Raw genomic sequence first — 14,055 nt, forward strand, 5'->3', positions numbered from 1 at the left:
TTCTTGGGCTGATACCACCCTATCTAATAAAAGAGTAATATGCAAATTAACCATCACTCCACGACAAAGATGGTGGCACCCATAGCAGCCAGGGCAGGACACTGGCGGCGTCACCCCGGCAACGTGAGCCCAGCAGGCATTGCTGTGGTGACCCGGAGCAGGCAAGCGCCCAGCAGTGCCTGCCGGCAGTCACCCTGGCAATCCACAAGCAGGCAAGCACTGCCCACAGGCAGCACCCAGCAGGGCCTGCTTGCCCATCGCCATGGTGTGGAGCAGGCAGGTCCCGTAGAGAGCAGAGAACCACGGGGAGCGGGCCTAAGCCGTCAGTAGGACATCCTCTGGGGGCTCCTGGATTGGAGAGGGTGCAGGTCGGGCTGAGGAACCCCCCTATTCCCCCCCCCGCACGAATTTCATGCACCGGGCCTCTAGTCTTATATAATAAAAGGCTAATATGCAAACAGACCGAACGGCAGACCAACCAACCGGTTGCTATGACGTGCGCTGACTACCAGGGGGCATGTGTGGAACATGATATGTGAAACATAGCAGGCTGTCAGCGCATGGGAGCAGTGGCAGCGGGAGTGGGGTTGCCGGCAGAGAGGGGACCAGGGGCCGCGGCAGGAGGGGCCAGGCAAGGGTGCAGAGGATGGGCCGAGACCCACCCCTGTGCCCACCGTAGCCTCGCGGCTCACAGTTCCTTTCGAGGTGCACAAATTCATGCACTGGGCCCCTAGTTTAATACAATATTATCTTTAGGTTTCTGATGGTTTCTATTATGTTTAGGTAGTTGCCCTTCTTTTGCAATTTTATTTTACCTAAAGAAATTTCATTACCCTTTGTGAGAACATCGATGGACCTGGAGAGCATTATGCTAAGTGAAATAAGCCAGTCAGAGAAAGACAGGTACTATATGATTTCACTCATATGTGGAATTTAACTAAACTACCAAGCAAAATAGAGAGAGACACATAGATAGAGAGCAGGCAGACAGCTCTGGTGGGGGAAGGGAGGTTGGAGGGGGTTAGAGTGGCTGAGCAAAAAAGAATCAAAGAGAGAGAGGCCCTGGCTGGTGTGCTAAGAGGTTAGAGCACCAGCCTGTGCATGGAAGGGTTTGATTCTAGGTCAGGGGCACATACCCGGTTGCCAGTTTGATCCCTGCCCCAATCAGGGTGAGTGCGGGAGGCAACCAATCAATTTGTCTCTCTCACATCACATAGATGTAGATGTTTCCCTCTGCCCCTCTCTCTCCCCCTCCCACTCACTATCTAAAAAAAACAACACACACACACATAAAAAAAAATGGGAAAAATATCCTTGGGTGATGATTAACAAAAAAGAGAGAGAGAGAGAGAGAACTCTCATGGATATGGACAATAGTGTGGTGATTACAGGGGTGGAGATGGGGGTGGAAGACGGCATAGAGGGGATAAATGGTGATGGAAAAAATAAAAGAAAATTTTAAAACATTTTATAAATACTTCTAAGCCAACTGGATGTCATAAGACAAATATTTTGATCTTTGAAAAAAAGAATGACTATATATTCCCAAATACTTTAGCATCTATTAATGTCAATTATTTTCTCCTTTAAATTATTCATATAATAAATTATGCTGATTTCTTTAAGATTCATATTTTTACATTTATGAACTAAACTTTCTTGCACATAATATATATGTCTTTAAATAAAGTGTCAGATTTAACTTACTACTATTTTATACTTGGAAATCTTGCCCATACAGAAATCGGCTTTTAGTATTCTTTTTGTACTATTTTAATGATTCTTTTATAAGTGCTTTGGAACACTTACTATTTTCTAATACAAGGTTATCAGAGTAATTTTCTGTTTTTCAAAAGACAAACAGTTGCAAGGTCCTGGTGATTTGTTGATGGTAGAATTTTAATGCCTAAGGGGCTTGTCTGCCGCTGCCAGGGAGACCAGCAACCTCCACCCCTTTAGAGCTGGGAAAACTGTGTGCCTCAGAAGAATTGTACAGGCTTCCCCTGCTGGTTGTTCTGTTCCAGAAAGAAGACAGGGGAAAAAGGATATGTTCAGGCAAACAACTTCCTCAAGAGCCCAGCAATTTCAAAAATACTACTTTCCCCTTCTCTAAAATGTCCAACTGTCTGTGTCACCTTCTGCCTTCAGTGCTCTGCCCTCAGATGGATTTTCAAGTGGAAAGGTTTATTTCCCAGGCCATTAGTAAATCTTCCCATTTATATATGCCTATATATATATATATACAGCCTAAGCCAGTGGTCAGCAAACTCATTAGTCAACAGAGCCAAATGTCGACAGTACAATTGAAATTTCTTTTGAGAGCCAAATTTTTTAAACTTAAACTATATAGGTAGGTACATTGTTATTAACTTAATTAGGGTACTCCTAAGGCTTAGGAAGAGCTACACTCAAGGGGCCAAAGAGTTGCATGTGGCTCGCGAGCCGCAGTTTGCCAACCACGGGCCTAAGCGACCATTATGACCGAACTACTGGAACAACCGGTTGACCAGTCACTATAACACACACTGACCACCAGGGAGCAGACACTCAATGCAGGAGCTGCCCCCTGGTGGTCAGTGCACTCTCACAGTCAATGTCCTGTGGCCCCTCCCCCCAGCCAGCCAGCCAGCCCACCATAGGCCTCAATCACCAGCCAGGCTGAGGGACCCCACCTGGGCACAAATTTGTGCACCAGGCCTCTAGTTAATTATAACAGTGCACAACTCCACATACACAACTCCACAGTATTGCAGGTTTGGTTTGGGGTTCTGTTTCGTATTTTCCTTAATTCATACAAGGAATTAGGAATCTGAATCACTCCTCTAAAATTACCCTATAACTTTGAATAAATGTCCTTCAAACTCTAAGTTTAATCTTCATCCATAAAATAGAAATAATATCTGCTTGGTACACATGTGAGCATGCAATGTTAAGACACCCAGGGCAGAGGGCCTGGCTAACAATACAAACATTATTTGTTAACAATGGTAACTTTTAGCTCATTGTGAAAAAATCTGTCATGCTCTGAAGAACCTAATCCCCCACTTTTAAACTTTCACATAGTATAAGTAAAATGTATATTTTTTCCTCTTGCCCACAAAACAGTCAAAACTGCACTCTAATGTGGAAATAATTCCTCTCTCAGCTTAAAAAATTAACATGTGTGTACTGTGAAATCAAATTTGGATGCACACACTTTAGGGACAATGGGATGGAGTAATTTATAAATCAACAAACTGAAGCTCTCATCTAAAATGTCTATACATCTAGAGATACACAAGATTTTTATTCAAATAAAATAAGTATTTGCTTGATTATATTGTTCTAAAAAGTACTGCAGGTATGAACATCAAACATGCATCCTAAAATATAATATAAATGTATCCTACAAACTGTAATGATGGGTGGACTTGCAAGTACAGTAGAATTTAGGACAGGAACCAGTTTGCTTAGCAAATTCCCTCTGAAAGACCCAGGCACAGAGAGATTATCCAGGGTAGAGAGACAAAAGGTGATGGTTGTCAGGTCATAAAATGGTACATGACATCTTTTATATAAGAATGAGCCCTAACCGGTTTGGCTCAGTGAATAGAGCATTGGCCTGTGGACTGAGGGGTCCAGGGTTCGATTCCGGTCAAGGACATGTACCTTGGTTGCGGGCACATCCCCAGTGGGGTGTGTGCGGGAGGCAGCTGATCGATGTTTCTCTCTCACTGATGTTTCTAACTCTCTATCCTTCTCCCTTCCTCTCTGTAAAAAATCAATAAAATATATATTTTTTAAAAAACAATGAACCCTAGCAGGTTTGACTCAATGGATAGAGCATTGGCCTGAGGACCAAAGGGTCCTGGGTTCGATTCCGGTCAAGGGCACGTAATTTGGTTGCAGGCTTCTCCCCAGCCTGGGCCTGGTTGAGGCTCGTGCAGGAGGCAACCAATCAATGTGCTTCTCTCACATTGATATTTCTTTTTCCTCTCCCACTCTCTTTAAAAATCAATGGAAAAATAGCCTCGGGTGAGGATTTAAAAAAAGAAAAAAGAATGAATGAGTGTTATTAAATTCAGAAATTATAGAGTTATTTCTTATTGTAAGTACACTTCTGCCTTAAATATAAATCTACATATAACTCACAAAGAGAATGAAGGGGACCAGAACATGCCACCTCAAAATATGATGCATTGGCATATTGACTAGAGAGGCTTTCTCTGAACTCCCCTTACCTGCCTAAAGACAGATCCTCCAAAAGAAACTCAACTGTCATCCATTCCCCTCCCCGGAGGATTCAACCAGGAACATCGGCTCTTATCACAGGAGAGAAGATTGACACTACGTGGACTCCGACAAACTTTGTCGCAAACTACCTTGCCTTCTATCTATTCTTCTAAGGGCCCATCCATCTTTCCGAAAAGTCGTTTACTCTCCCCTTTCCCTATTTAAGACTACAGGCCCAGTGCACGAAATTTGTGCATGGGTAGGGTCCCTAGTGGCTGCCGGCTAGGGCCTTCTTTCATTACGTGCTGCCCCCTGGTGGTTAGCGTATGTCATAGCGAGCAATCAAACTCCCGGTCGGTCAAATTTCAGAGTGGACACTTTGCATATTAGGCTTTTATATATATAGAAGATGATATTTAAGCCTAAATTCTAAAGCTACCTCTGTGTTACTCACTTTTCTCCTGGGACCTTCACATACATAAGAGGTATACATGCCAATAAACGTCTGTTTTTCTCTTGTTAATCTGTTTGTGATTATAGGAGTCTCAACCAAGAACTAGAAGGGTAGATAGAAAACTCTCCTCCCGTACAAGATGATATATTTATCTTCTTAACCAGTTATACTTAAAGTTGTTTTAGGAAGGCACAATTCAGATTACTTATATTATCAGTTCACTTAAAAACATTATCTGGAAAACACAAGTACCTGATAGCAGTCTCCTTTAAGATTGTCTAAGACATCACCACATGTTTTTCGCATGTATTTCTTACATCCATCAATCACCATTTGGTCAATGTTCGGAACAGGTTAAGGAGAAATTTAGCCAGAATTTAAACATATCAAAGAATTCTGAAATAGTAATGCTTTTTTAAAAAGGTTAAGACAAACAGAAGTTTTATAACATTCATTTATGTATCACAAGTTAAAAAAGATGAGTAAGACAATGATTATATTTTTGCACCCAGGACATTCAAAAAGAAATGAAGTTTTTTCTTCTCATAAAGAAGCTATTTTGGCAACTGCTGAGTAGACATGGTACCAAAGTTGCTTGTTCTTTCATTTGCAACTAGATTATCTCTGCTTCTTTGTTGCTGGCCACATAAAAAGGCTATTGGTACTAAATTGAAATGTTTGTTCAAGGCACTCTTTATCACACATTTCCCTCATAACATTAACTGGACTCACGAGACAAAAAGGGAGGAAGAAAACAAAAGCAGCCCATTGAACCTGATTCCATATAGAAAGGATATCTCTACCATAGTGACCATCTTTGGTTTCAGTTTGACTATTTCACATAAAATGCCCCCATCTCCACCTCCCAGAATCAGCACGTCTTTGCCAGTGTAATCTTCTTTGCCACTGCCCATGATGGCCCGGGTATACGCCAAATCACTCTCCGCCAGATCTAGGAAGGAAACAGACCCAAATGGGTGACTCTACCCAAACCCACACACCACCTGACTCACACCCCTCTCGGAAGGGCTGGATTCTAGCCCAAGATGTTTCATTTTCAATTTTTAAATACAGTCGACAACGCACAAAAGTAGTTTTTTGGATTGTGGATTTTTCATCAATCCCAATACAATACATTACACACATAGATGACATACATGTCTGCATTAGTCATTCAGAAAAAAACTTGGTCTTAAGGATGTACTGATATGAATTATTAAAAGCAATTATGTCTTTCCAGATGAAATAACACAACATCTAAGAGTTGCTTCAAAATATGAGAAACAGCCCAGCCAGCATGACTCAGTGGTTGAGCACTGACCTATGAACCAAGGAGGTCACAGTTTGATTCCCAGTCAGGGCACATGCCCAGGTTGCAGGCTAGATCCCCAGTGTGGGGCATGCAGGAGGCAGCTCATCAATGATTCTTTCTCATCTTCAATGTTTCTCCCTTCCTCTCTGAAATCAATTAAAAAAATGAGAAAGAAAGTGGACTGGGGTTTAGGGGAAACAAGACTGGCCAGGAGTCAATAACCATTGACACTCAGCGGTGAGGGTATTATGTGGGTTCATCATACTACTTTGTCTACTTAGAAGTGAGGTTTTCCATAACAAAAATATTTTTGTAAATAAGCAATTATATACTTTTGGAAATATAATCCAAATACTCAATACTAAGAAATTAAGAAAAAAGAATGTCGAGACAAAGTTTTCCTAGCTCTGCTGTAAAACACAAAGGCCCAGACAATCTACAAGTGAACACAACAGAAATGTTCATTTCAAAAACACCAGTGCCAAGGACAAACTTGGGCAAATCCACAACAGTGATATTTGTCAGGAAAACAACATAATCAAACAGTCACTTTTTTAAAAAAAATTTTTTTAATATATTTTTATTGGTTTCAGAAAGGGAGAGACAGCTAGAAACACCAATGATGAGAGGGAATCATTGATCCTTGTATGCCCCCTACTGGGGATCGAGTGCACTACCTAGGCATGTGCCCCTGACCAGAATCAAGCCTGGGGCCTTTCAGTCCGCAGGCCGACACTCTATCCACTGAGCCAAACCGGCTAGGGGCCAACACAGTCACTTTGTTATACAATTGGGGTAGGGCTGGATACTTACTAACATCCCCACTGAGGATGAGAATATTTCCAAACTGCTTTGAATGCAGAATTTTAATGTTCTGATAAGGTGAATCTTCATCATACACCACTTCATCTATGTCGTACTCAACCAGGCGGCCGTCAGCAGTGGGCCAGTACCTGTCAATGGTCCCTCCTCGAACTATGGGTGGTAATCTGGAAAAAAAGGGAGACAAGAATGAGCCTCGTAAGAAGGCTGCTTATGGTGAGCCTGCCTTAAAGTTGGACCTGGGAGCAAGAGTGTGCGGAAGCAAGCCACATGGCCCCAGGCTGACTCCTGAATAGCACCCACAAATCTAATGCTTGGCCTTTTAGGTTTGACCAACATGGCCACCAAATCTCCACAACTGCTGGACATATGACTTTACTCTTTAAAAACCCTCCTGGCATGATTTAAATTTTCCTAATACAGTGGGGCCTTGACTTACGAGTGTCCCGACTAACGAGTTTTTTGAGATACCAGCTGTCTCTCGGCCGATTTTTTGCATTGAGTTGACAGAGTAATTTGAGTTAACGAGCTCCTTAACGAGCTCGGTCTCAGAACGAATTAAACTTGTAAGTCAAGGCCCCACTGTAAAAAGTTGGAGAAAATGGCCACTGCGGACATCACGCTTTACCCCTAATATGTCAGCAGGGATCTCTTAAGATGGCCTACTTAACTACATGGCCATTATCACATTCCTGCAAAGTGCACATGGACGTAATACCACCATGTAGTTCAGAATCCACCCTTGAGTGTTCCCAATTGTACAACTAATGTCCTTTATAGTTGTTCTGCTTTTGAACGAAGGATCATACAATGTATTTTGCTGGGTTTTCTTTTTTTCCCTTTCTTAGCCTCATTTAATCTAGACTAGTTTCCCCCCGCCCCCTTGACATCTTGGAAAAGTCCAGACCAAGTACTGTGCAGAAAACTCCTCAGGTGGGTTTGCCTGATCATCTTCAATAGAGTCAGGTTGACATAGATCCTAGAGCAGCGGTTCTCAACCTGTGGGTCACGACGGTCGAACGACCCTTTCACAGGGGTCGCCTAAGACCACCCTGCATATCAGATATTTACATTATGATTCATAACAGTAGCAACATTACAGTTATGAAGTAGCAACGAAAATAACTTTATGGTTGGGTCACAAAATGAGGAACTGTACTTAAAGGGCCAGAAGGTTGAGAACCATGTCCTAGAGGCACCACAATAGGGACAGGAGTTGTGTGCTTGTCCAATTATAGGTGATGCTAAGTGTGACCAATCAGTTGAAGTAGATGGCACCAGATCTGTCCATGTGCAAAGGTACCTTTCTGTCCCTTTAAAATTACTAAGCAAGCTGTGGGGTGATCCTCCCAAGCTGGGTAAGGTCCTGATCTCCCAAGAAGCCTTCACCGGTGGCTTTGGCATCTACAAGGTCCTTGCCTGAACCTATTATTACTAGAGTGGCTGCAACTGATGATTTTCTGATTCCATTATTGCAGAAGTATTCAGTCCTTCAGATAGGGTGAGTGTACCAGAAACCACCAGCAGAGGACACTAAGAGACAGGGAAACACAGACCTGGAAAAGGGGCTTGGCAAATCTAACTGGAATACAAACACCATGACAACTCATTGCACACATGGCACAACCCGTCGCCAAGTCATGTGTTCTCCTACAGTGGTGTGTGATAGCAAAACAGCTGCAGACACCTCAAACGCCGGGAGATGCGGCCTCTGACTTGCTCCGATGAGCTGCTTTTCCCTCCCCGCTCACCTGCTTCCCAGAGTCCAGTCTGGACCTGTTGTAAGTTAAAGAGGCTTCTCGTGGGGAAATAGTCAAGGACACTGAGATTTACAAAATCAGGTTCCCATATACTCTCATTTAACGCTAATCGCTCCTGATTTACCACTTCATCTTTCAGATAAACAAATTCAGCTGTTGGAATGTTAGGCAGGATCAGACATTTTTCTTGTACAATGTGGAGCCCCAATCAGGACACCTTCCCCCATCCCAAGAGCAGGCAAATAGGACTTGGGGGAAGCCTCTTCCTCCAGCCCTGGCTGATGGTGGGGAGTAGCCCCAGCTTTCAGGGGCAGAAACCTACCAAACCTACCTCCTGGTTGACAGCCAGCCAGCCAGCCAGCTATCGGCTTTTACTGAACTATGCGCAAACCCACTGAAAATAAACAATGCCCAATCTCAGTGATGTCAACAGTACCTTGGCTAAGGTTGAGCCTCTTTCCTTTACTGCAACACAGTGGTTTGTAAAGATTGGCAAAGAAACAAGGATCTGCAGCAGGATGGGGAAGGCATTACCGCGATGAAGTACTCATCCTACCGGGACTTGGATTTATCTCCCCGTGATGGGCTACAGGAGATACTCTGGAAGCCTACAAAACTCTTGTTCCAACCATTACTGCTGAAAATCAAAATTGGATGGTAGAAAAGTTAGGCAGGCCCTGGCCAGTGTCGCTCAGTTCACCGAGCATCATCCAGGGCCCAAAAAGGTCACTGGTTTGGTACCTGGGCAGGGCACATGCCCAGATTGTGGGTTCGATCCCTGTCGGTATGTGTGCCAGAGGAAATTAATTGATATTCGTTCCCGCCCCCCCCTCCCTTCTTCTTTCAAATCAATAAAAATATTTTTTTTAAAAAAGAAAAGAAAGGCAGAATACGCCCTGGGCCTCAGGTACGGATGTGTAAATTGCAAGAATTATTTGCAACAAAACTGATGTGAGCTTGTTTTCCTGTTCTTTTTCTTTTAGAAAGTAGAATACAAAAATACATTTTCTAAAAAAACAAAAACAAAAACAAAAAAAACAGCCCTAACCGGTTTGGCTCAGTGGATAGAGCATCGGCCTGCGGACTGAAGGGTCCCGAGTTTGATTCCGGTCAAGGGCATGTACCTTGGTTGCAGGCACATCCCCAGTAGGGGTGTGCAGGAGGCAGCTGGTCGATGTTTCTCTCTCATCCATGTTTCTAACTCTCTATCCCTCCCCCTTCCTCTCTGTAAAAAAAAATCAATAAATATATATTTTAAAAAAAAACATGGCTTCCTAGATGAAAAATTACATTTACTTCATTGCCCATAGGGGAGTAATAATTTCAGATGTTCCTGAGTTATTTGTTAATGACTGACTCTAATAATGTCATTCCCGGGAGAGAAAAGTGGCACCATCCTTTTCCTTTTGAAGTCAGTAACAAAGGGCCTACCACAAAGTATTTCCAACCACCTCTCACCTCCTTCCACCCTGATTTTATGAAGAGACATAAAAACAGTGACCTCCACCCTGATTTTATGAAGAGACGTAAAAACAGTGACAAGCAAAAACAAATTCTGCATTTCGAACTGAACATCTAAAGCCTAACTTCACTATCCCTTTAGAAACTCCTGGACCAGAAAGACACAAACGAACCAGACTTCTCATAAATGCTGAGGCCCATAAATGCCTTCCATCTGTTTCCTTCTTCCCAGAATTAACTCCGATAAAAATCAGACCAATAAAACTCAGAGGCATTTTGAAGTCGGCCAATCCATCATCTCCAAGTTTAGACATTTTACAACACAGTGGGAACCCGTTCAATTCAAATGGCTGTAGATAAGGAAAACTCTTAGAAATGGGAAAAGATAACAAATCCAGAAAAGAGCGTGGGTATGGATGTGTTTTTTAAGGATGGGGAAGGGGCTGAGAACACATAAATTGAACTTGGCATTCTGACAGAAATTTAAAAAGCCGGCAAATTCTACACTGTGCCATGTTCTTTTCACTTGCAGTTTCCTGCTCTCTGCCCCACCAGAGACTAAACACCTTTCTAGTTCTGGTACATGGCCCTGGAGCCTTCCTATGGACTGATCACACTTAGCATGCTGAGCCACTAAGTACTTCAACATCCCAGCTCTTGCCAATAAGGATTCCCTCTCCTGGAAAGGCCATGAACAACAGAAATCTGTATTCTAGGTGCTTCCATCAATGATGGCATGACCTTGGTGAAGTCCCTCTATGTCTCTGCATCTATGTGTTGGCCTTTATGAGCAAGCTTCCTAACTTTTGGGGGCCTGATAAGGAACCACCCAGGCAGGCAACAGGAAACTCCTGAGAATGACTTGCTGTAAATCCATTAATTCCCAGGACCTACCAGACTCTATCTGTTCTAATAAATGTTGACACTATAACTTCTAGCAAAGCTCTTAACATCTGACACCTCTGGCAAATACCTCTGCTCTGTCCAACCTGGCAGTCATCAACCATTAGCTACTGACATGAGGGGAGTGAGACTGAAGAACTGAACTGTTTCTTTTTATTACCTTAACTAGAGGCCCGGTGTGCGAAAATTTGTGCACTGGGGGGGAAGGAAGGGGATCCCTCTGCCTGGCCTGTGCCCTCTCACAGTCCAGGAGCCCTTGGAGGATGTCCTGCAGGGAGCGGGCCTAAGCAGTTAGTCAGACATCCCTAGCACTGCTGAGGAGGCAGAAGAGGCTCCCACCACCACCACTGCACTCGCAGCCGGGAGCCTGGCTTGTGGCTGAGCCGAGCTACCCCTGTCGGAGCACACTAACCACCAGAGGGCAGCTCCTGCACTGAGCTTCTGCCCCCTGGTGGTCAGTGTGCAATTTGTATATTACACTTTTATTATACAGGATTTTAAAGAGCCACATGGGGTATAGTGGCTACACTCCTGGACAGGGAAAGCTGAACTGTCTTCATTACCATCTGAAGAGAACCTACCTGTGGCTGCTCAGGTGGGTGGCCTCTTGATTCTTAGTACCTTGCAAAGACTTCTCACTTGCAAATTTTCTGTCACCCCACCCTGTCATAAATCTCTTAACTGCTTCATTCTACTCTGGAGCCCAGAACTCAGAGAGAGGCGCCCTTTTCTCTTCACTGGACAGAAGGGGGGAAGTTTCCTCGCTCCCCTTTGACTGAGGCAACAGCCTCACCGGGTTCTCTGCTCTCCAGAGTTTCAAGCTTCTGGGACTCACTCCACATCACCTTTGTGCCTGTCTCATTTTATCCAGCATGTCTCTCTCGAAGTCCGCGTGTGTGTCCTTTCATGTCTTGTTTTGGTGTGAGGGGCCACTAGCTCAGTCTACCATGTGGCCAGAAGTACAAGCTGACTTTGATCTGTGCCACATCTTTAGCAGACACAACTCAGGGACACCACCACCTTCCCGATTATTGTATCACTTAACCCAACACAAAAGGACATTCGGGAGTGGACTTACCGCTTCACCCGCCCAGTAGTGTCCTGACTCAATTCTTTCATTCTTTCTTCTACTTTGTTCAAAAGCTGCGATTAAAAGAAATCAAATCAATGGGCTTCTAGAATGGGCTGAATGGAACTGCGGCTAAATGACAGACCAGGAACTTCAGGCTGTGTTGACAGAGCTATGTGAACTGGCAGGTACCCAAATACACCTGTCCTCCCCTCCCTACAGCAGCCTCCACGGGTTCTGCATCCCACACCAACCAGTCCCCGTGCTGCTGACCTAACCTCCGTCTAAGTAACCAAGAAAATAGGAAAGGAGGAGGCTCAAGGGTAATGCAGATATAACATCTTGACTAAAGCTTTACATTCCATTCGCTGCTGTGCACAGGAGAATCAGTCCTCAAGCTCAAGGGAAAAGTGGCAGCCAGGTTCCTACAAACAACTGAGGATCAACTATTTCTCTTCTAAAACCACTCACTGCGGAGGAAGGAACGTCTAGTGTTCACTGGGAAGTCAGCAATTAAGTGAAATCATTTTAACATTATTAAACGGAGCAGGCTTTGGGACCCTCAAATACTTGAGTAAATAACAGTGAAAAACTGACACTGTCAACTTCTTTGCCTTCTGCATCGCCGTCGTAACTCTGAAGGTCCAGCAACACCAATCCATGTGGGTAAATTCTCAAATTGGCAAAGCTACGAAGGAAAGCATAATTTTAAGTTTAGGAATTGTATCAAAAGGGAAAAAAAAAAAAGATGTCAATTCTCCTCCTACCCCCCCCCCCCGCCCAATTACATACTTAACCCTGTTGCTTCCTTTTTAGAGCCACTTAGGGACAGGGAAGCCACCAATCATTCAGGAAAGATTTAGAGAGAGTCGCCAAATACTAAGGTTTTCAAAACAGGTTCTTGGGCCCAGAAAGTCATTCAGTAGCCAGTTCTGTGAATCTGATTTTTAAGAAGCTTGCCCAGCAAGTGATTCAGCCAGGTCTAGTGACCACTGGGAGGGAGGGTGGGGAGGGGCCAACTAGGTTCTCCCCATTAACCTTCAGAATTCAAACAGCGCCATATACATAACACATATGGACACAGAAAAGTGTGGTGATAGCCTGAGGGAAAGGGGGAGAGGGGATGTGTGGCACGTGGGGAGGTAATGGGCACAGAAAGAGACTTGTGCAGGTGATGCTTTGTTGAGTTGTTCACTTGAAACCTGTATGGTTTTGCAAACTAATGTCACCTAATAAATCCAATTAAAAAAAGGAAAAAGAAAACCAGAGCTGGTTATTTCCAAATGCAGGCAGGTGGTGATTAAATTCGCTAAGTTCAGGGTCAGCACACTCCCTGCAGCCTGCAAACCAGATCCAGCCTGCAGCACGTTTTAAAAAGCCTGCACTCAAAACAGGGTTTTTACGCTTTTAAAGAGAGTGTTTCTTTTAATCAAAGGAGAATATGCAACAGACACTTTATGTGACTCCTAACAGGAAAAGCTTTCTGACCCCCAGTTTAGTGGATCTGAGCAGCATTTCTTATGAAATAAAAATGTGAGAGTATCACATGCATTGAGTTAATTATTTGAGGAAGCATTTTTTCAATTATACTGTGTATTTGTATTATATATACGCAGATGTGTATGTGACTATGTGAAGGTATTTCTTACTATGAGTCATGGTTAAACACATATTTGAAATATACTAAATTAGAAGATGAATTATGTTCAGACGATAGGCAATGTGCTTGGATGTAAAAATAAATGCAACTAGTTAATTTTCACCCTCAGCCCTTAGAGGGCCTCAAAAATCAAGTTCAGGCCCAGGACACCACACATGCATCTATATCTGAATGAGCTGATCATCATCACCCTCCCCGCCCCAGCAGCACAAAGGAATGGGGTCCTTTAACCACCTGGGTGGTTATAGCAGACTCCTCTGCAAAGAACCAGGTTAACACAGAGAATGCTGGAGGGTGGGGTGCCAAGCACCAACCGCAAGGGATTAAAACCAGAAATAAAAAGAAGTTACCAATGGGGAATATGGAGGACATATAAAAAGGTGGCTGAGGACCAGGACCTTG

The 14,055-nt window shown here is 43.7% G+C and overlaps 1 protein-coding gene across 2 annotated transcripts in view; it reads right to left on the minus strand.

Annotated features, from left to right (window-relative positions):
* SMS (spermine synthase) overlaps positions 1-14,055 on the minus strand; it is a 72,514-nt gene that overhangs the window by 32,307 nt on the left and 26,152 nt on the right. For both annotated transcript variants that reach the window (XM_036304979.1, XM_036304978.1), the window contains exons 3-7: positions 12,591-12,681; positions 12,003-12,067; positions 6,792-6,967; positions 5,464-5,618; positions 4,919-5,008 (exon numbers count right to left, since the gene is read on the minus strand). In XM_036304979.1, the coding sequence (XP_036160872.1) occupies positions 4,919-5,008; positions 5,464-5,618; positions 6,792-6,967; positions 12,003-12,067; positions 12,591-12,681 (577 nt within the window). The remainder of the gene's footprint in view (positions 1-4,918; positions 5,009-5,463; positions 5,619-6,791; positions 6,968-12,002; positions 12,068-12,590; positions 12,682-14,055) is intronic.

This window comes from Myotis myotis, unplaced genomic scaffold, assembly GCF_014108235.1.
Source record: "Myotis myotis isolate mMyoMyo1 unplaced genomic scaffold, mMyoMyo1.p scaffold_m19_p_4, whole genome shotgun sequence".
Lineage (NCBI taxonomy): Eukaryota > Metazoa > Chordata > Mammalia > Chiroptera > Vespertilionidae > Myotis > Myotis myotis.